General features: G+C 39.8%; 1 protein-coding gene across 1 annotated transcript in view; it reads left to right on the plus strand.

The window, feature by feature from the left end:
* Positions 1-17,073: 17,073 nt before the first annotated feature.
* LOC111562780 (double-stranded RNA-specific editase 1-like) overlaps positions 17,074-24,101 on the plus strand; it is a 35,848-nt gene continuing 28,820 nt past the window's right edge. The window contains 1 exon segment of the mRNA XM_035944117.2: positions 17,074-17,356. Within this exon segment, the coding sequence (XP_035800010.1) occupies positions 17,230-17,356 (127 nt within the window). The 5' untranslated portion in view covers positions 17,074-17,229.

The raw sequence follows: 24,101 nt of genomic DNA on the forward strand, positions 1-24,101 counted from the left end.
GGTGACTTGCACCAAATTTTCAAGTCAAAGCCCATACGCTGGATTTTGAGTCAAGTTGTTTTCATTATTAAAACAAAATTATTTAATTTTGTGCTGGTTGGTATGTTATCAAATGTAGACTGAATAGATGAAGCTGGAAGTGCTGTGTGATCGTCAGCAGGCAGCTGACGTAGTGTTCACTTGTTGTCATAGTTACAGTGATGCCATCCCGCTATCTCGCAATGATACGGAAATCCTTAACAAATCTGTGGATCCAGACTATAAGCTGCATCACTGCCAAAATCCAGTTACTCGGTCCTTGTGTCATTTCTGACCTTCCCTGTAAATTTCATCCAAATCCGTTGGTCCATTTTTGAGTAATGTTGCAAACAGACAGACAGACAGACAAACGTACGCCGATCGTCACATAACTCCACTGCATTCCTTGGTGGAATGAAAATAACAGAATACTTTGTGGGCTCAGAAAATATAATTATCATTAGTGTTAAAAATCCGGAACTGAAACTGTAAATGTTTCAGTTTAATTCTGGAGTGTGTGTGTAGTTCTTCATCTCGAGTTCATTTTTCGCTGCTCGTTTATCCTTTCACGATCATAAAGGTCACAGCGGTCTGTGGCATTAGGAGCCTGCTGGGATCTAATCTTATCCTGCAGGAGCTGCCGGTTAAATATTTAGAGATTGATCCAGCTGCATCACGTCCACGTGAGGTTGTCAGACGTCAAGCAAAGAATCTCTGATTTGACCTTGATCCTCCGCCTGCTCGTCTTCTTAAACACACTGTGATTGAAGCCGGAGCCCGGAGGTGGATGTTAAGAGGCTGCAGATCAGGAGAGCTGGAATCAAATGGACGGGGATAACTCAGGATAGTGCCACAAGCTGCTTACTCAAACGCTGCAGCGTGAATCCCCTTTTTTTCGACTTTTAATCATTTCTGACAAGACAACAAACAAAGCGAAAGGTCTTAATGTGGGGAAATTCTCAGTGCTGTATCTGTGTCATCTCAAAAATATGTTCTTACAATGCAACAAATCATAAAAAAATTAAAACTTAAAGAAGAAAAACCTAGACATCTCAGAATGAGATGTTTCAGGATGTCTTTGAGCTCCAGTGACAAATTTGTGCATTATTTCCTCTGACAGATGCTTTTTGTGTCTGCTATAAATTCAGTTTCCTGTATCCTCCACCAGTTTCACATCTGAATTTTTCAAAAGTTGTTCGTGTGGATTGAGAAAAAAGCATCTAAAATCTAATTATGTATTCCATAACTATGGAAGGATGTCAGCCAGAACGCATCACATCAACTGACGCTGCGTCGCTTGACATGTCGTCAGGCTTAGTTTCTCGGAGGGCGTTGGGAATAAGGGTGGTGAGCAGTTCTGTGTCAGATGGGGGCCAGCAGAGGCCACGATGTGGCAGGGAGGGCCGGTCTGGACCCCTGGGTGCTGCGACTGCAGGGAGGCAAGGTGACTTTCTCACTGCTGTGCAATGAAAGGCTGTCTCACCCAGTCTTTACTCATTCACTCCTCTTTGTTTAACAGGCGCCTGATAGTTTACAGTGAGCGCAATGTTCACATTTAATTCTAATTTCAGTCAGAAATATAATATGTTCTTAATGTTGCTAACAGACAGAGAAGCGTACGTCGATTGCCACGTCACTCCGCTGTTCGTTGATGGACTACTAATACACATTGGTGAAGCCATTTTGAGTAAAGTAAGCTTAGTTTAACGTAATTTTGTTGAAATGTTTTGAAATGAAACAGTTGGCAGTTGTCAGAATCTTCCAGTTAACAATATAATGTTGTTGAAATGCTAAATAGCTTCTCTTTCCAGTATCATCATCATCGTATTGCATTAAGTCTACTACTAATATCTTAAGTATGAGCTGCATTTGTTATGAAGTAAACCGAGTTTGTTCAGAATTAGATTTGTCACAATTTCATATTTTCTTTGATTCAAGAAGAAACGAAATAAATTGTGATTTTGCAAAATAAAAATAAAATCACAGTATTGGTTTCAGATCTTCTAAAAAAAAAATGTCCTCAACCAAGTACGAAAACCCCCTAAATTTTCAACTGAAGCCAGCACCTCCAGCCGCCGCCGTCGGACTCACACCTCCAGCTTGTGACTGTCAGTCTTTGTAATGCAGCACCTGATGTAGACCAGTCAGCCTTCGTCCTCCCTCCTCATCCTCCTCCTCCTCTGCTGGCAGATGACATGACCGGCGGCCACATTGAGCAGACAGGCGAGAGGCCACAGATCACATGCATTCTGTCTGCTGTGGAGAAACGAACGAGTCAATGAACTTTTACCTGGAAGCAAAGCCGAGACTCCTGAAATCCTCTGTTGCATTCCCTTAAAATGTAAAGCAGTTGCTGTATAGTGTTCTTATGTAACACATGACGCTATAGTACAATCTGATTTATTAATTTCAATTAATTCACAAGGACAAATCATCAAGATTCATCCTCCAGGAGTCATGAATATTTATTACAAGTTTAATACAATCAAGTAGTAGTAGTCGTGAACTAAACTATCACCTGCTAGCACAGCAGAAATGCCAGCTATTTATCAGTTAATTGCCATTAATAATTAATTTATTGAAATATATATTAACTTATTAGGCAGTAGATGAGTCACAGGCAGTTTAAAGGTAGCTGCCCGCAGCTCATTTGCATAAAATAGACTTAACTTCTACTTTATGCAAATGAGGCCCAGGGGGTTGATATCTGACGCCTCACGAAACTTTCGTAAAACATCTAAATTAGCTGTCAAACGAAAACAAGGACAGATTCAGCAACGGCACAGTTTATTTCTCACCTCAAATGTCTTCAGAAAGACTTTTCGCTGAACTGTTTTCGTAATAAAAGAGAACTTTGCGACTGAGCTGCCATGTTGGTCTGATGCCTCTGTCTAAAGGCCTGAAGGTCTAAAGGGCTGTCATGTGACCACCTAGTGGCTCACTAGTGCACACAAACCAAGCGGGCGATATTCAGGCGAGTAAAAACACTCCTGTGGACCATAACTGCCAGAAAATGTACTGTAGATTTGCTGCAGTACTGTGTTTATTTCCTCTAGGTGGAGCCTTTTATTGTTTAATGAGATGGAGTTACATGTGGGTTGCTGACCGCCCACAAAGTTTGCATAAAACAAGTGCTTTCTAACCACTGCAAAGAGATGTGTTTAATAATTTGGATGTTTTCAGGGGCTAATTAATGTGCAGCAATTTAAAATTAAGTCATTTTTGTGACATTTATAATTCGATGAATTTGTGCTCTTCAAATTCTTAATGAAACCAAGATTTTTGCAGTGAACCACAAGCATTGATGGTTAAAAATCAACGTATTGGAAAACGTCCACTGTATTTCACTCATTTCATTGATTAATCAATTTTTGATTATCAACGCGGCCGACGATTGGTGAAGGAATCTCTACTGATATGAAGATATCGAGCTGTGGCCCAGATGGAACACAGATAGAGGGCCTTGTATTAAATTAACTCTGCAGATTGGATTTTAGGACGGAGAGCCTGTAAAGTTGAAGGTCGCAGATATGTGACCCTTTCCTGAAGCCCGGTGTCCCATCGGGGGCCCTTTTTGTTGTACTTTCATTGTCATCTCAATGTCGGTAAAGCTTGGGAGTCCGAGTGGGAGAGTAAATGACATCAGGTTCGTGTGTGTGTGTGTGTGTGTGTGTGTGTGTGTGTGTGTGTGTGTGTGTGTGTGTGTGTGTGTGCGCTTTGGGTCACAGTTTGTGTGTCGGGCCCCGTCAGCAAAGTGTCCCCTCGGCCCGACCGCTTCCATTAAGACCGACGTTTTCCAATACAGTGAGAGACAGCCAATCGAACGGCCTCTGTGCCGGCGTAATTCAACAACACTCTGGGGACTCGTTCAGCCGAGTAGCTGCACAGATAAAAGCTCCCAACACGAGGAAGAAAAAAAAATCATAAAAGGGAAAGAGACACGGAGAAGACATTGATAATGACCTGTTTATTCTGACGGATACCTCCCACGCTCAGTCGAGTTGTAAGAGTAAAATGACTCGGCACAGGGAACCTTGTATGTCCACATGTAGTCTCTTCTTCTGCACCGCATAACGAGCAAAGTGAGGCTAATTTTTCTTATTTCTGAAGCAGACTTTTAACATTTTTTTATTGCCTATAAAAGGCCTTTTTCACATTCTTTAATGATCAATGAAAGGGCATTTTTAACTGGTTAAAATATCCATGTGGTGTTTTTATACACTGGACCCAACATGAGTGAAAAACAGTTATCTAAGGGATACATAGAAAAAGACTCCCAAATATGTAACTTTGACAAACGAAAGACTTTAATGAATAAGTTTAGTGGATTTTTATGATTTTGAAAACAGTTTTCACATGTTTAGCATCAGACATTCTTAAAATTCTCACATAATAAAACACATTTTAACAATCCGTGTTAAAGAAATCATGTGAGTCAACCTCTTTTTTTTATTCACGCTAAAGTTCCTGTCGGTTCAAAATACACATTTCTGCAGCATTTTAGGTAGAGCTCCAGAAATAATTTATGTTTAAGTTTGCTTCATTTATATTGTATTTTGACAAGCAAAACATGCACCATAAAAACATTCAGTAGCTGTTTGTGCACAACTGCAGTTGTTTGATGAAAATACAAACAGTTTTACTCATAATTTAAAATGCAAGGATTCAGATAAGGAATAAAAATAAGTAAAACAGAGTAAAAGCAGGACTCAACCGGAGCCAACGAGCTGCCCCAGAAGAGTCCCTGTCAGCCGCCTTTTTAATATTAAATGTAAAACATACACATTCACACATGCATACATATCTATGTACTAGTAAATAATTTAAAATACAGAAGAGTAAACACATGGAAATACATGTCTTCAGTTTTGAAGAAGCCTCTTGGATGAGAGGTGCACTCAAGGGACCCATTGCTACATATTTATTAAATTAATCTGATGGTTTAGAAAAACTTTTCAAGCTGCAAACATTATTTTGATGAGTTGGATCGACATGTAATGTTACCTCAACCTAATATTGTGTGCAATTTTAACTCAAATTTCCGTGTTAGTTATTTAAAGCTAAATTCATTTGAGGTAACTTAATGGTACTGATCTTATAATTACATTTTTCTTCAGCACAGGATTTCATGGTCCCTCACCTACTGTTTAAATATATCTGGACAGCTTCAGACTGGAAATTAAAAATGCCTTTGATTGTAGAGGAGGATCCAATCATTTATTGGAACGTGATTTCAACAGTTGTCATAATTTGATGCAAACTGCTGCGTTTATACATTATTTTATAGACTCTGAAACATTTTCAAGACCCAAAAAGGGAAGTCCAGTTTTCTTCTACTGAGGTATTTAGGATTACCTTGACATGATTGACTAAGAATCTACACAGATCTGTGGTTGTCTCTTTTGATAATCTCATTATTTAATGTACAGTACCTTAGTTTGGGCAGCAGACGCTGGTATTAGAACATCTTACGCTGGAAGAATTGTTGAGTGGAGCTGGGTGTCTTGTTGGCAGATGGAAGAGAATGAACCTGGGAGTATTTGGCTTCAGTGTTGGCGCCACAAAGACAACCTGTGCGATTTGGGGTAGATATTCTGCAGAGTTTTTACTGGCGAGTGAGTCTCCAGTGTGCAGGTAATCAGGCAGCAGTGGAGGTGGAACACCATGTCTGAAGGGAGAAGGAACCTGAGTCATAAAACTACAGTGTGTGAGCTTACTACATTTTTCTAAATCAGCCAGTTCATATAACCCTACAAGTCCCCACAGAAAAAAAAAAACAGCAACAAAGATGACTTGACCTCCCAGTAGCTCCGGCTCTATTCATACATACTGCACACATGTTGGTATTAAATTTACTGATGTTTTCCTGTCATTGGGACAATTACAAACTAAAATATTAATTGTTAGTCATCAAATTCAAATATAGACACTTGATGGTTTTACTATATAATTGAATTTTCTCCTCTACAAATCATTTCGAGTGAAATACTGAGAATTTTTGAACTGCTGGTTACAATAACAAGCTATATGAGTCAATATATAATTGTGGGACTTTTTCTATCATAGTTGACATTTTAGTGATATCCACTCATTTTTAATTAATAAGTGATTGTTTCCATAATAAATTTAAAAAAACATGATCATAATGAACGTAAGAGACATTATTTTTTTACTTTTAATAAAAATGTATGCAAGATATTTCCCATGGACTTTGAAAATCCCTCAATTATATATTGACCCATGTAGTTTAACTTAATTAATGTCTGAGATCTGGAATCATGGCACAACCCCTACATTGAAGTCTGACTGAGAAACTACAAGCAGGTTGCAATAAAGACACATTTTATCTGAACAACTGGATTTGGATTTAACTTCTGGACGATTTCTTCACACTTGAAATCAAGCTTTCAATTTGAAATCTTTAGCACCACCCTAAAAAAATGAAATGACTCATCCAGAATGACTAATTTATCCACTGACCACTGCTTTAATTTAAGCGACTGAGTGTCTTTCCACCAGTGCCAGGTTTATATTCTTTGCCTCACTCTTGTTAAGACTCCAGGAAACGTGAAATGAACATTTTATTTCAGTGTGCTGAAAGTGCTGCAGTCTCTGGGGATTTTAAGCAGGAAGATGTGACTTCTACTCTTGTTTTTTTTTTTGTTTCCTTTATCTGGGGCATCCACAGGTGCTTTGCAAATCTGCAAAATAATTGCCATAATTTAACCTTCCACGCACTCGAACACAGTCACAAGTGGCAGCGTGAGTGTGATGAGATCAAAAACACTCTCCTCGTGTAAAAATAGCTCGGCTGACAGCTTCTCTGGGAGAGACGGTGCAGAACCGTGAGGAGGGAAACTCGGAGGCAAAACAAGGATACAGATAATTCAAGGTGAAAGTCGAGGCGGGGATTTTATTTTTATTTGGATGCAAACTTAAAACTTCCAGTCACTGTTTTGCTGATGGAAATATGACTAAAGCAGTGTCGCTTGATGATTAAAATGTATTATGTAAACTACTCTGGGTAAATGGACACGTGCTCCCTGAGTATTGAACTTCCATATAAAAAAGTCACAGACTGAAATATCTTTACTTTTGGACTCTTCTGCGTGACAAATGTGTTCCAAGCTGAAATGAAGGTTATTCCTCAGACCTGAGAAAGCACACATCATCATCATCATCATCATCATTCACCTGCTTCAACAGGCAGCTCCTCATGACTACTAAATGGACCTTCAGGTGTGAAATAGATGGAGTTTAAGTAAGTAAACTTCGAGAACACTTTGTGTCCTTGTGGGAAGGAACAAGAACAGGGTCCCCTACAAGGTTTGAATAACCATGAGATTTTAGACCTTTTAGACCTCACAGCGTCTCGATGCACGTGTGTCGTCCCGTTATGGAGTCAGATTACGTCCTCGTACAGGCCGAGGTTTCTCCATTCATCACACTGCAGGTACCATTTCGACTTAATCTGCTGCTTTTCAAAGTAATTTTAGAAAACAGATGAGATGCGCTGCCTGTCTGCCGTGGCCTCCCCCCACTGTTAGCAGCCACTGCGTAACTTATTGGACTCGCTGCATTGTCCTTATGACATGCTGATCAAATATTCACCCATGTGGAGCTTAAGTGTCTATTGAAATCATTTGGAGAACACTCGGGAAACAATTAAGCAATGCAAAACTGTTAAAGCAGCTTTTCAGATGGAGGTTTGGTGTTGTGTGAAGACGTGTTGGCAGGTTTAAAATAGATTGTTTTTTGACCTCCAGAGGTTTGAAATGCTGACTTTGGATTCCTATCTCCCATCTTGTCCTTGTCGGCCTCCTACATCATCCTCTCTGCCTCTTCCCCCTCAATGAAAAATATGCAAATGTATGAAAGTAGGCTATGTGTTCGCTTCACATCCGTCTGCGCGTTGGGATTTGGAAAAAGGAAGGAAACATGCGTCATCCAACCTCCAGTCCCATCAGCTGCTTCTGTCTTCCTGCTCGTGTCTGGCTCACCTACGGGTTTTTGATTTCCTGACGCATATACTGTGAATTCGGTCCAATTAGACCTCACAGATTCCCCAAGCAGGGGTATATGCCAGAGCCGGTTTTTGTTTTTACGTGACGGCTCGCTCTGCGGAGGACATTTAAGGTCAGCAGGCGCGTGAGGAAGCTCTGAGGAGGAAGTGTTTCCCTGCAGTCTGCTGCTGGATCAACACCACCTTCGTACATGTGCATGACATTTGCAGTATTCCCAACTACAGGCTAAGATAGTGTTAGCTTTTGATTAAAACTCAAGGTGTCAGTGCGCTGCCTCATAAGATCTTAATGTTTAGAAAAGCTTTTAACCAGGTACAGTTGCCAATGACTCCTGAGGTTCCGTATTTTGATTTTTTGATTGTGCTAAAAATGAAAGCGTGCATCTTGACAGTTCGCTTTCCATTTTCTACTCTTAAACCTGCAAATTAGTCCAGGAGAGAGGGGAGTAACATAAAACTACAGCTTCTTCAAAGCCTAACTGAAAATGCAGTTTAGTTGTAGAAGGATTTTGTGGAGACAGAATTGAAGTGTAAGGACAAATAGTGAATGCAGAATTAGATGTATAATATTCATCAACTCCAAAAAAAGCGTGAGTGTCCATCTCTGCGGATCAGTCCCTCCAGTTTATTAACATATTCTCTGCTGAGCGTCAGGATGATACATAATATTGATTCACTGAGTGTATTTTTATTGAACATCTTCTGCATGACTGTCTTGCTCTCGGCTTTCTTGCCTCATGAATCATGTGCAAAGTGTAAAAGCAGTGATTCATGGTGCTGATGGGGGGACAGATGCACAAAAGCTGACATTTTTATTGTGGCATTTACAATTTCTGGAGTGTGTCATTGAGAAAATACAGAATCCTGAATACATCGGTAGTGAATGTGATGAATGTGAAGCTTAAAGCCGAATTTCTTCCTCACACTGGACCTGATATCGCAGCAGGTTTTTTATTTTTTCTCGTGCCAAGCTGTCAGAACACGCTCTGGATTCTGAGCCAGCAGCTGAGCCGTTAGTTTCAGTTTTAGGTGAAGTGTTTCCTGATTGACACCGAGGACGCGTCGAGTTCAAGCGCTTGACTGTTGGATGTATTTTTGGCTCTGCTTTGTCTTCTGCTGTTGTGTAACCCACCGAGCTGTTCCACACTGTTTAGGAGGGTTAGGAGCTTTTGCGCATTCGGTTTTAATTAGAAAAATGACCCAACCAAGTATCAAAAGCAAAAATGTGTCATTTTGCTTGATTAGAAAATGGGAACAATAGCTGATGTGGATGGAAGTCGTGTAATCAATGAGAAAATTTGCCTGTTTGCTGTCGTTTCTTGGCTCCCGCTGCTGTTTTTCATGTTCTCAGATATCTGCTCGCTCCATTCTTTGATTACAATCTGAGCCTCGACTTGACCGCCACCCCGGCTGAGATCTTTTGATTTGGATAACCCTGATTAAAGAAGTGCTGCTAAAGCTCCGTGTTAGTGTTGGAGGACAGCGAGGGTCGGTTCTCCAGATGGTGGTTGTCGGTTGTTTCAGCTTGAGTGCAAAAAGTTCAAACTAGAGTCCAAACTAAGCAGCAAACATTCTTTTTTTTGGTCATAAATATGCTGTTGTAATGACTTCCTGAGTGTAAAGTAAGACATAATTTATACATAATATATAGTGAGAGGCTAACAAGAAACATTACACATGTAAACTTCCACACAAAAGAGGAAAATTTTTCAAAATCTGTAAATTATTAATGCTTGGGATAGAAAAAGGAAAGCAAAAGATGCTGTTTCATCAATAAATAAAGACATGAAACTCCCTCACAAAAGTTCTCCGTTAAAGCACCTCCTTTCATAAATTGTTCTCATTTTTGTCATTTAATTATTAATTTCTAAATCAACATCTTTCCAAATGCTGCTATTCATCAACATAAGTAATGCAATTCATCAAGTCAAGGACGTTTTCATTGAAGACCTTGAAAATGTCTGAAAATATAATGAATATAAAAGTGCAGAATCCTGATGTGATTTAGGGCAGTAATTTCCTTTTTTAGTCAGCTAATTGTTTCATCTATGAAATGGCAAAAAAAACCACGCTGTTTCAATTTCCAACAGTCTGATGGGACTTATTTCGATTCAAAAGATGTTGAGTTTATTGTCGCGTATGATGAAGGAAAGTCTCAGTTCTTTGTCTTTATGAAACGGATGTTTGGCGTTTTTGCTTGAAAATGACTTAGCTGTCTGTGGAATTACTCAAATGACAAGGTTTTACTGCAGAAAAAGATGCTCCTGTTGAGAGAATTTGGCAAAGTTGCTCAACTCACCACAAGAACTGCTAACTTAGTGTAACATGTCTCAGACCTCCACATGTGTGTGATTACAGATAGTCAATGTTATTGTCCTAATCTCTGTATGATCATCATATTTTGGCTCATTGGTGTATTTCTTGCTTTCAATCCGTTCATTTTATTGCACTGATGTCTACTAGAGTGTTTTAAATCGTGTTTCAGAAACGACAGAAAGGATCAGAAAATGGGAAAGACAGGAACCTAGAAAACAGTGGAAGACCTGAATTATGTTGGCTTACATTGAGTTCCAATCATGTGGTGTAAAGTTGTATTTCGTCACATTGCTTCCATGTTTTGTGTTTTTGAAATAATCAACCTAAAGAAAACCTCTGAAAAACTCTTATTACTCCATAGCAGGAGAACTGTAAGACTACAACCAGCTGTTGTCTCCATTGGTAATATGTTTGACATTGACTTTCTGCAGTAGTTAGTTGGTTGTTTTGTGGACTCCTCAATTTTCTGTTCAACAAATGTCAACATTTGAAAAGCTGCTGCCAACTAGTTTAGCTTTAAAAAGGATCATTGATTAGTTAAATGTCCAAGTTGATGCTGTGTCATCTGAGGAAACCATAAAGCCACTCTGTAATAACGTGGGTCAGTCGGAGCCCAGTAACAAAGTTTTACCTTTGAGTCGAGTGGAAGGTCAATGAGAGCCACCCTGCAGAGAAACCTTACTGGCTACTTGTGTCTAAGATGTTGTAGTATTTTTATTTTTTATATAAAACTTGCAATCATAAGCAGAAGTTCATGGACAGTCCTGTTTCTGTGTGCGATTATGCTGTCAGAAGACGTTCTCATCTGATCTAAAAGTGGAATTGTTGTGACAATGGACCATGCTGCAGTCAGTCCTTCTACGTGGAGGTTGAGCCAAACTTAAATCCAAACTGGACAAATTTAAATCCATCAATTTCCTGTTCAGGGCACATTACGAAGGACATTTCTAGGAGTTGTATACTGCTTTTCTGTCACTCTTTAGTGATTCAGTTGTTAAATTGCACTTTATGTTGTATTAAAAAGATGAAAATGTATCTCGCGGAACCCAGAGGAAACCCAAAGTAGAAGCATGTTGGGTTTTGAACTGTTCCCCAGTAATGGTCATCCAAGCAAACATCCCCACAACCCCAAAGCCTGACAGACTGACAAAATTGAGCTGAAATAATTTTCAAAAAGTAATTTGGGATGAACACATGTTATATATCTCATCTGGCCTGAGAACGCCTTGGGATCTCCCATTGGTAACTAAAAAATGTTGCTTGGGAGCAGGCAGCAGATGGAATTTCACCCCAACATATTTTAGAAAATCCCCTTTTGGATTTGATTAAACTGAGTGAACTCCATTTAATGACATTTTGCGACACCCTGAAGGTGTCTCTTGGCTGTCTGTGCCGAGGCTGACATGAAAAGGCTCCTCAGAGTATCATGAAATTCTAATCTGTGGCTTCTCTTGTCAAACCTCACAGTCAAATTGTGCACAGGCTGCCTTCCTCTTTTCTGTTTCTGGAACACTGGAAGCTGCTTCTTCGTGATAACAAGCTCCTCTTCAGCTGTGATGAATGTTAAGATGCATAGAAGTGTGGGAGGACGGAACCGTGTAGGAAGGAGGAACATCACATGTGGTTCAAGCTGTCGGTTTCAGCGTGGAAGTGCAGCTGCTCCACCTACAGGACAAACTCTGTCATTTCAGCTCAGTGAAGGATTTGACCCATCAAGTTTGCAGCTGATTTTTCTGTTGATGTCGAACAAATACGACTTGTATCATAAAAGTAATTCATTTTTCTGTCTTTTTTTCTGTGCAGAATGTTGTTGTGATCCTCCAAACCCAGACGAAGACAAAAACCAGGTTGGTAATTTCCTTTTTACTGTATTTTTAAATGGAATACTAAAAGGGTTTCTACACCAACTTCTTATTAAATGCTGGTAAAGTTAGAGAACTCACAAAAGGCAGATTGTAAAGAGATCAACATCATCGCGACAGAAGCAGAGAAGTGTTGAATTTTCTCCCCAGTAAAGGGATCACTGGATCCTATATTTCTCATAATGCATCTATTTGTTACACCTGCACTGCCTGGTGTCTGTCTTTTCAACTTTTTGTGGACATTATAATACTGTTTTTATAAGCAATACCCAGTGACATGACATTTGTTCTTATGTTCAGTAAACAGAGTTTTTTGTGTAATTCTGTAATTCTGAAGTTACAGATATCAAGTCTTTCATGAGAATGTAATTAGAATTTGAGCATTTAAAGCTACAATGCAAATTTTACTAATGAATTCACACAATGCTGATAAAATCTACCAGCTGCAAGTAAGTCTCTTTGTATTTTGCAGTGTACTGGAGGTTTTATTCTGGTTTCTGTGGCAGCATTCCTGCCGTCGTGCACTGGAAGCGATGCGTTTTGCTTTAATTGCTATTTGGGATAGCAGAAGAGACAGATTTAGCTGCAGCAACTAGCAGTATGACTGAAAAACTCAAAAACATAGAACACAAATTTGTGTTGCTCCATTTAAAAATGACACTGAATGATCAACTCAACTCCACACTACAGGTTTAGATGTCCACTAGTAGGACTGCTTTAGCCTGCTGCAGTTAGTCGATGTATTCGCTTTTCCGTCATTGTTGTAACACTAATTTGTCTGGTGCTTTTGCATAGCCGGACGTGATTCCAAAGCATGTGTTTGCACTAGGGAATGGTCTGACTGCACCTGGTTATCATTCCGCTATGTGATGTTTGCATTGGTTTGTTGTTCTTGAAACCAATCTCAGTCATGTTAAAGGTGCTCAGCCCAGGATGCAGCAACAGTGCCCCATCAAAATAGTGACCTTGGTCTTGTTTTAGTGGAACATTTCCAGGCAGGGATGCTAGCACTTTGATTAAAATGGCCACTTCACTGAAAGAACGAGGCATTTTCAACATGTGGGTTGCTGTTTTGAGGTTGTGGTTGTTGCTGTTTCCTGTAGTGACAGGGATTTTGCTAACATACAAGAAGGGGGAGGAGAAAGTCACATTATGTTTGCAGCAGAAATTATTTATAACCCGAAGTCTACATCTGGTGAGTCAGACGAGATGCAAGGTTCTTCCAATCACCATTCCTCAATCAAACCTCACTATGGGCTAATGGTGTCTTTGAGTTCAGCTGAAAAGAATCATTCCACAAACTTTGAGACTTCTTTATGACCTGGATATACATAATGACCAGTCTGTGCCAAATCTTGAGATGATCCAGGGCTGCAACTAAAGGCTATTTTTACATTTGATTTGTCGAAAAATCTTAAAAAGTAGTAGAACATAACTGTTATTATCCACCATCATCTACTTTTATGTGTTTTAGCTGCTTGTTGTATTTGCCAAACTGCCAAAAAACCCAAAGATGGTGAATTTATTTATTTCATATTTGACAAAGAAAAGCATCAAGACAAAGGAGACGCAAGTTCAATTCAGGAACTAATCAATTGTGAAAGTGTGATGAAAAATTTTTTGTCCATTAGCTACATGATTGAGTCATTGTTGCTGCAGTTTATTAATAGACAACACTTCAATCAAAAATGTAGGAGAATTGAGACAATTTTTCTTTACGTTTGACATCCTTTTGATACAAAGTGTGTTGAAGATCTTAGAATCGAAGACCATGAAGATTTCTTCAAAATCTGCTGTACAAATTGCACTTAAAACTTATAAAGTATGAAGGTTGATCTGTCTAATATCCACATTGGAATGAAGTCCAGAACCTTGATAGTGCTTCCTTTTAAACAGTTTGAAAGAAACACATTGAGGAATTAAATTTTTGTATAACTGTTGGAGTGTTATCTGAGGTTTGATCAGCTTCCTGCTAATTCCAGCCTTTTCCTTGAGGTTGCATTTTTCAAGCACCCAGTAGACCGTTCTCAGCGCAGACCTTGTTTTTCGCTTTGTCAGAAGGAAAAGCGCAGGTGTAACTAATAACATTAGTGCTGTCTGCGCTCCATTTACATGTCCTGTAAGCCATGCCTGTGAGCTAACATGCACAATACCAGGATCCTAGAAGTGGAACATCTAAATTGAATGCAGCCGTTATGGATGTTATTAGTTCCACCTGTGCCTCTGTTCCAAATGTCTGCTGTGAGCAAAGTTCCCCAAGCGGATCATTAAAGTTAATTTCTCCCGCAATTATAGCAATTATATTCATTATCATAATACCTGTGTAATGAGGAAAAGGCGCCACAAATGCCTTGCTTGGCTGTGATTTTTGTAATCTCACTTTATCCCACATGGGGGCAGTGTTGGCTTTCAATGCCATGATCCTTTTACAGCTACTGTTTATTTAACAAAGCATGTCTTCCTGCAATATGAGCTAATATACAAAACCAGGGTTGGCTTCTGTTGAGTCTTTGCTTCCATATAAGGCCCTTTTACAGTTGTACAGTTATAGTGAGTATAGACACTCGCATTAGCACCCACAACCCGACATTTGATCTGAGGTGCAATTTGACCAATTGGTTAATGGATTACAATGACTATTAGGAGCCCTTGAATCACTATAATCATGCTTTAACATGGTGCAGGTCAAGAAACTGTCATCGTTCCACCTTTAGAGAATAAATAAATCACAAAATCGTCCATGTGTTGGGTAGATCCAAACTTCTGCTGCTGCTTGTTAACCCTTAAGAATGCCTTTTAAAATTAGTATACAGTTTATTTGTTCTTACAATGGTGATGCCTTTTTGTTGAAGGGGAATCGAATTCACGAGTTTTTGCTGCCAATGTCAAGTGGTATATTTGCAGGGTATAGTCTTTGTTCACCAACCTAACCCTCAAAATTCACATTTTGTTCTCTAAACCACTCACACAGAAATGTAACTTTAGAGTTGAAGTTATTTCAAACATTAAAATGCTAGAAGCATCAGATTTTCACATTTTGCGTATGTTACAAAAAGCCCTATGAGGAATTCCTGTCTGCTTAATTATGGTTTTTGACACTACTGTTAGGAGTTGGCAAAATGAGGCATATTAAATCCTACACTAAGGAGCTTTAACTTTGCTTGACGTGGTTCTGGAGTGATTTATTACCCCATAAGCATTAATGTTTAGGATTCATTAGACAGGGACTTCCTTGACCTTCTTGTAGACTCAGTTGGTGCATTATCACCAGTTCTGATCATTGATGAAAAGACAGTAACCCTGATAATGTCAGCAAAGTTTTGTGGTTGAATGAACAAGTGGACATTTCATATGCAGTAGGCAAAATCTAGATTTGGAACATTTAGTAAACGTAGCAACAGAGTAAACAAGTCAAGTAGTTTTGGTAGAAATTTTGAGACTCTATCATTGCAACCTGGATATAGAAATCTGCTCTTTGCCCAATCTTCATATGATTTACAGCTGCAACTAAAAACTGCATTGGGCAAAACGTACATTTAGAGCATGTTGTGAACGTAGCAACAAGGTAAACAACAAGCCAAGTAGCTTTAGTGCCTGAATGGAGTCAAACAATGATGCAGATGTAGACAGACACATCCATATGTCCAAAACTGAGAAAGTTCTGGTGTTCACAGCTCATAGTTCTCCATTTAATTTCAAAGCTCATAAGTTTTCAAACCTGTGTGTCACTAATCATAAGCGTATTCACTTTTGTTGTATTATATTTCTACTTGGGGGCTGAATTTTTAATCTGCTCTTTGTAAAGGGCTTGTTTTTAGTTGTTCATAAGAGGAAAGACTATACTGGTTGACTCTGAAAACTAAACTGGAAACCAGTAACTTTGGGAACTCTGGATCGGGAGCGAGTTGTTGCCCCAAGCAAAGGAGTTGAAATAACTGAGGATCTTGTTCATATAGGAGATGATAAAATGGAGATGGACACAGAGCAATGGCAGCGATGGGAAAGCCAAAGGTCTTGTTTTACTGGCTGATCAAACTTCTCTGGGTAGTGATGGAAAGAAGCAGCCGAAATGGGTTTATTCCATTGCAAAGCTGGACTTCCAGACAGAGCTCAGAGTGGGATTTCTGCTTCTTTGCGTCAAAACAAACCAGCTGGGTGCCTTCCTTTTGAAGGTTTTCATCTTCCTCCGGAGACCCCAGGGTAAACTGTGAAGCTGCTGGAGGGGTTACATATCTCATTTGGGCTGGGAACACCTTGGGATTCCCCCGGAGGAGCTGAGAAATGTTGCTGTGGAGAAGACCGCCTGGAATGACCTGCAGAACCTGCTGCCAAAACAACCCAACCTTGGATATGTGGAAGAAAATGGATGAATGGATGGAGTATTATACAAATCTGGAAAGCTTTATTTCCTTTACTTCGCGTTTTTACCAGCATTCAACACCTATTTTTTGGCCTTTAGTAGCTTTAGGAAAGGGACAAGGAAAATCTGGGCTTTTTTTCAATCAAATAAGAGCCACACTTTGACTCACTCAATCAACTGCTAAGCACCAGCAACAGCACCACAAGCACAATAGTCATCTTCAGATGTTCCTCTGCTGTAACTAAGTAATGTTTCCTGCAGTGGTTTTTTTGCTGTTTAGCACTTTAACAGCTTCTCTAAACACTTCTCGCATATTCAAATGGCACATTGTGGCGCTTTGCTTGCCAAGTTCATTGTAGCCCAGAGTGTGGATTAGAGAGAGGATGGGTGAGGGGGGGTGAGGAGGAGAGCCAGTGAGGCTGACAGAGAAAGGAGGAGAGAGAAGGGGGGAGGAGGAGACCAGGAGACATCCCAGCCCATTTGTCTGACAGCCATTTACCACGGCACGGAGTCGGCGTGCCAACAGACTCTCTGCCCTCGCTTCACGCTACAATGGTCGCGCCTCCCTCCCCTCCTCCCCCTCCGCCTCCCCCGTCCAAAGTTGTGTCGGCACGCTCTCCGTCGGCACTTGGCGGAGTCGGGCTGAGGGGATGAGCAGCCTGATCGGCGTCTGTCGCGGCCGAGCCATGGCTCTCCTGCTGGACGGATCTCCAGCCTACTACTGCCTGATCCGCCGCCGGTTCAAGAGGAGGAGGAAGAAACGCTCGGAGCGCAAAGGTACGAGCCACAGTCCACGTCTGACTGCCGTTTGTTTGGGTGGAACACTGACTTTGGGGCTGCGCTGCTGTTCGGAGGACTGTCGGTTTCCCTTTTTATTGTTCTTATCATATAGAAGGTCAGAGGAATCCCTGATGGCGACTGTTTGATACTATTATGATGCTCTTCAGTAATAGCAAGACTCTGATACATTTCACATATTACTTTATCTAATCATTCACCACAGGGATTATTTTATGTCTATTGTTTTCTTTCTATTTTAGCCTTTTTGTATTATTTTTACCTTTTTATGCAAACTTTTGACCATGTTTTATTCTAAACACTACTGTTCAAAAGTTTGGGGTCACTTAGAAATGTCCTTATTTTTGAAAGAAAATCAGTTTTTTTCAATGGAGATAACATTACATTAATCAGAAATACAGTGTAGACATTGTTAATGTGGTAAATGACTATTCTAGCTGGAAATTTTTAACGGAATATCTCCATAGGGGTACAGAGGAACATTTCCAGCAACCATCACGCCTGTGTTCTAATGCTACATTGTGTTAGCTAATGGTGTTGAAAGGATAATTGAACTGGAAGACCCTTGTACAGTTGTGTTAGCACATGAAGAAAAGTGTGAGTTTTCATAGGAAACATGACATTGCCTGGGTGACCCCAAACTTTTGAACAGTAGTGTACATACAGAAGTAGGAGTTTGAGTGAGTCATGAGGGATTCTCATGGTTTGTTTATGAATCTATCCGACAAAAAGTTGCAAATTATAGCAAACACACGTTTTCTAGCAGTGTTTCTGCTCCCGTCACATTTTTGCTCTCTGCTGGTTAATTTTTTACTGCAATTTAAAGTCCTGCACCTCTATATGGAAACAGCACAAACATGCCTAGAAGTAGAGGGAGCTCAAATATATCTCCTGTTCATTGTAACACAGCTAAATGCCACAAATCATCACAAAATAGAAAACAAAAGTAACATTTCTTTGATTAGTCATTCTACAAAAGTTGAAAAACCTGGACTCAACATGTCTGAATGTTTTCCAAGTATCCACAGGTGCTACCAAACCTGGAAAATATTTCAGCTCTGCACATTATAGATAACTATTACATTTTTAGAACCTCTACAAACTTTATTTCACCGCTCTGCACATCAGCTCTAGAAAGATGTTTCACCATGCTGAATGTATCTTCCTGACAGCTTTCTCCCCTGTGCACCATTTTTGAGCCATGCTGTATTTATTTAACTGATAATTTTTAATTTGTTTCTATATTTACTTCCTTGTTGCTTTGTACACAGCCTGCAGCGCAGCCGAAAAACCACCGAATTTTTATCTTATGACTCTTGGTTGCAGCTTCATTGACTGTTAGTTTGCGATCAATGCAGTATTTTTTTAGTAGAGGATCTTGGAGAATGTTTTTAAATGTAGAATAAAGTGACTGATTTCAAAAGAAAACTAATTATTTTAAGCTTGTATTTGGCCGATTAATATGATCAGTTCAAGGATTGTTGGAAAAATCCCGCATTTCTTTCTATTTTTACTGATAAATAGTCTAATTAATTTTCACTTTTAAAAGAAAACTCACCTTTAAAATCAATCAGCATTTAAATAGAGTTTTGAACAAATCTTTTCTTGATGGGTTCTTGTTTGTCAAATACTCCTCACATAGAATTTATTTACTTTGGAACTAATAGCCAAATTATTCACCTATTTTTTTATATTTGTGAGACTTTTAGAGTCCTTGAACTCAAATTGCAAAATTATCTCCAACAAATAAAGCTGATACACAGGGTTAGGGTTCAAGTTTGCCTCTAATAAAAAGATGACAGCTTATATTTTAAATATTTAATGTTCAATCTCCCAGATAATTCCAACCTGATAGAAATGCAACCAACGCCAGGGAGCAAGAAATCACATTAAAGAGAAGCTGAGTTTGATCCTGATCAATCGGTTCTCAATTATAGCTGATGGAAAGTTAAAGTCGTTTGAAGTAAAGCTCTGAAGAACATCTGAGGCAGAGGAAGGAATAACTTCAACACTTAGTCAGACATCACTGATCAAATACACGTTGTTAGTGTGAGAGCAGTCAGGTTACTTTGTGTTGTTTTTGTTCGTCAATGCTGATGAAATACTGTGAATCTCTGAACCTTCCTCCATCACAGTCAGCTTCATGATGAGGGACAAAATATGATGGGGTTTGTTTTTTTTTTGTTTGTCTTTTTGCAGGGAAAGTAGTTAATATACAAGATGAGTAGTTTATAGGCCTGATTTTCTCTGAAAGTCAATGATTTTTCTTTTATTTATTTTTTGGTTATTTGCTGTCAGCCCAATGTAGAAAGATTTACTAGAAAGGTTCTTTAGGGAACTGTTTAGTGGGGTTTGGGTTCCACTTTTGAACTACTTCTTTGATCTTCATCATCTTCTTCTTCTTCTTTCTTCTTCTTCTCCTTCTCCTCCTCTTCCTTCTTCTTCTGCTCCTCTTTCTTCTTCTTCCTCTTTCTTTCTTCTTTTTTCTTCTTTCTTCTTCCTCCTCCTCTTTTTTCTCCCTCCTTTTTTCTTCTTCTCCTTCCTTCCATCCTTCCTTCCTTCCTTCTTCTTCTGTCTCTGTCCTTCTTCCTCTTCTACCTCCTTCTTCTTCTTCTTCATCTTCTTCCTCCTCCTCTTTCTTCTCCCTCCTTTCTTCTTCCTTCCTTCCTTCCTTCCCTCCTTCCTTCTTCTTCCTCTTCTTGTTTTTGTTGTTCTACTTCTTCCAGTAGTAGTTTCAGTGAAAAGCATCCTCTGGGAACCTCTAAAGGTTCATCGTGGAACATTTCAAGCATGTTAGGTTTCTTGAATATCCCTGGAGTTTGTTGATATTCTAATTCTAAGAAAGTTCTATTTGAGACTGTCTAGTATCATATTTTTAGTTTCCTCCTGTACATTTTTTCTGCTGTTTGCCGATCTTTATTCGAAGTTTAGAAATTGTCCAGATTTGCATTTGGTCTTGATGTTGGAACTTTTTTCTCATACGTTATTTAATTTCACTTTTGTGCAGGGATGTATGCAGGATCTTACATATATAGAATTAGAATTTTGCTAGTCTACAGATGTGCACTCGAGGATATTTGGAGGGCAAAAATGAGGTAACAGTGACCTTAAAAAAACAAGTGACTGGGCAGCAGCGTGAATTCTGTCTAAATCAGTGATGCATGAGAGTTAGGTTTAGGGATTTGTGTGCATTGTCTGTTCTTCCTCTCATCTTCTGTCATTCTTTTCAATTTAATTCAATTCAATTTGCTTTTGATGGCATGAAAGTTAGAACAACGTTGCTAAAGCAGCATTAGCCTGCTGTGCTCAATCAGATTCAGGACCCTCGATTATTTAGTTCTGTTTCACCTCCACAGAATGTTCCTGATCATCTACCTGTGCCGGATAATGTCAAACTACATAATGAATGAGAACATTTTCTCTCTGGAGGCACTAGTAGATGTCAGAAACATGTCTTTAGTCTGCTCTAAGTGCTTCTGGTTGGACATGTGTTTGGCTCTTTAGCTCCAGAGTCCCGGGGCTCTGCTCAAGTCATTTTCTGTTCATCCTGCTTCATTGGCTCTGTGCATTATTGCTAATATTTTCTCTGGCTGCAGAACTCAAGTGCACTTAATCCTCACATTAATTCAAATTTTTGCCAACAAAAACGCCAAAGCAGCAGGTGTGATTTTTCTTCTTTTTTTTCGTTTTATATCCCACTCGTGAATATTCAGTTTAGCCTAACAGTTATTCATGCACAGTGTGGAAAAACAGTATTAATGTGTTTTTAAAAAATGTAGCCATTGTGCATACTTTGCATGCGGGGCAAGTAAGAAGCCCATCATTTCCGTGTCCCTGCTAAGCGGGGTGTTGTGAGATGAACTGAAGTGTGAGTTTAATCTACTGGGAGCGAAAGTGAATTTGAGATGAGGTATAAGCCGATGTGCTCTGTGAGGCGTGTACACTACGCCGCCGCTAAGGGATGTGTCTGTCGGCCCAAAACCGATCTCTGTCTGGCAAACAGCTGCCGCTCTGTGATGTGGAGGAGCTGATACCGCCGCCGTTTCCTTCCTCTGACTCCCCCCCCGTCTCTGACCGTCCTGCAGCTGGGGTTTGGCCTGAAGCTCCGCTGATAACCTCGACTCTCCTCTGAAACCTGCAGCTTTAACTCGGCCCTGGGCTCCGTCTTCCTCCCCCGCTGTCCGTCAGACAGGTGAAGGGCAGGGCAGATGGCTTTTACTAATATTGACCTTTAATTTAAACCAGATTTAAGCCAAGATTTGCATTTAAAATACAGCTTATTTTCTTATCGGCCTCAATCAGATGAGCTGTGTGAGAAGGTCATCCATCTGCCACCAGTAGATTCTCCACATTTGGCCAATTTAAATTCCTCTGTCAGGTGTATAATGTTAAAGCATCAACAGAACATTTAAGTTTACGTACGTTTTGGACAAAGTACTGCGATTCCTTATTGAAATACTCCATCACCATCTCCATCGTTGCTATGGAAACCCGATACTATCAGAAGGGCTGGTAGGCCTAGCACAACATTAAGAAAGGTGCTAGAAGACGACACTGATCTGGAAGGCGAAGAACTTTTGTCTGCAATGTTGGACAGAGGAAGAACTTTATTCATATCACAGATTCCGTTGGAAGCAGTGGACTGACTGACTTATCATCTGATGATGTTAAAATTATCTGGAATTTGAGGTTACATGATGGATTTCATATTTCTTTTATGTTCTAAATACTATCCCTCTTCCTTCTTCTTCCTCCTCCTCTTCTTCTTTTCTTCTACCTCATCCTCTTTCTTCTTCTTCCTCCTTCTTTCTTTCTTCTTCCTTCTTGCTCTTCTTCTTCCTTCCTCTTAGTTCTTCCTCTTCTTGTTCTTCCTTTTACTTCCTGTTCCTCTTCTTCCTTCTTACTCTTCTTCTTCTTCCTTCTTACTCTTCTTCCTTCCTCTTACTTCTTGCTCTTCTTCTTCTAGTAGTCAAAAGCATCCTCTGGGAACCTCTAGAGGCTTGTCTTGAGGTTTCTTCTTTCCTGGAGTTTTTTGAGATTCCAATTCAAAGACAGTCCTTTTTGAGATTGTCTAGTATCATATTTTTAGTTTCCTCATATACATTTTTCTGCTGGAAGAGGTTGCTTGCCGATCTTTATTGGAAGTTTAGAAATTTTTCAGATTTGCATTTGGTCTTGATGTTGTAACTTCTTTCTCATGCATTATTTAATATCACTTTTGTGCAGGGATGTATGTAGGATCTTAGACATACAGAGCTGGAATTTTTCTCTTCTACATATGTTCTAAATTCTATCCCGTTCTTGTTAAGAATTAGTAGAAAATCTGTATGGGAAGTGAGTAACTCTACCTAAAAAAAAATAAATAAAATGACTGCACTTAGCCATTGTAATCACCAGATTGTACACTGGCATGGACGACTGGTTACAATTTTCGTTGTAGAGAAATCATCTCATGGCAAAGCACAGTGTTAGACCAGAATTCAATGAGGCACATTTACTTTGTTTCCTGCATAAGCATCAAATTTCTCTCATGCTGAAACAAAAGATTTTGCCTCTGAATCAGCAACAACAACCAACTCCACACCCTGCATCCATGCAACCACTGCTCAGCCTTTAGGGAAACAACAGAAAAGTGGAAAATGTTGTTTCAAAATGTTCATTACCGCGCCTGCTGTCGAAGTTTATCACAGCAGAGACTCTGGACGGCAACTGCGGAGACGCACTCTGCTTGTTAGGCATCAGCAGACAGCACCGACCTTCCCGCCTGCACCTCCACCTGCCCGTCCATCACCTCCTGGTCTCGCTAATCCCGACGCCGTGGTGTGTGAAATTCAACATCAGCCCTGAGCTTCCCGTCCTTCGCTGCTCTCTCGGTGGAGATAGAAGAGGACCCGGCCCGGCCTTGACTGGCGCGAGCAGAACAGCGATAGCCATCTGTTGTGCGTGGTGAGGCCGGTGATGCAGAGAGAATGGGGTGGAGGAGGGTCAGCGAAGGCAAGGGGGAACCTCAAATCTCTCAGGCTGACCTTCTAGACCTTCTGAAATATAAAAAAGAACTCCGATAAATGACTGAACTCGAGTTAGACAGCTGCCACAAAGGAGAATAGTGCTGGACTTTTTAAATTATTTAACTGATGCTCTCACGTTAATCAGCCTCAAAACCCAGTGGTGGCCAGGGTGAAGTACCTGGAAAAGTATTAATTCTCTCTAGGAAAGTGTCTTTTTGTGCCAGTAGCTGTTATTAGACTTTGTGAAATCACCTTTTACCTGTTCTTAAGAGTCTTTTAGGAGTAGAAGTAACTACTCTTTATGTGAGGCCTCTAGATTTGAGGCAAATATGCAGCTTTTGTGCTCGTATTCATGCAAGTTAAGGCCTTCCAGGAATTTATTGTTACAGTGCCACCCAAACTCTCAGGGAGGAGGTTGGGGTTGATGGACGGTCTGACTTTGACACCTGAAAACTGCCATTAACTAAAAAGAAATGAATAATTCTTTTGACTGTACAATTTACTGGTTTTGCCCACAAATTGCAGAAAAAATATGTTAATTTACACGTTAACGCAGGTCAAAACTATCAATGTCCACATCAATTTTTTTTCTGTATTTTTCCGTGTTCCAGTGTTTAACTGTTTGACATTTTGCTGCATTTAAATCAACAAAAGACAGAATTATAATTATTTTCCAGGTACATGCTGTGTGCCTGGAAAATGTTATTGAAAAGAAA

This window comes from Amphiprion ocellaris, chromosome 24 (assembly GCF_022539595.1).
Source record: "Amphiprion ocellaris isolate individual 3 ecotype Okinawa chromosome 24, ASM2253959v1, whole genome shotgun sequence".
Taxonomy (NCBI): Eukaryota; Metazoa; Chordata; class Actinopteri; family Pomacentridae; genus Amphiprion; species Amphiprion ocellaris.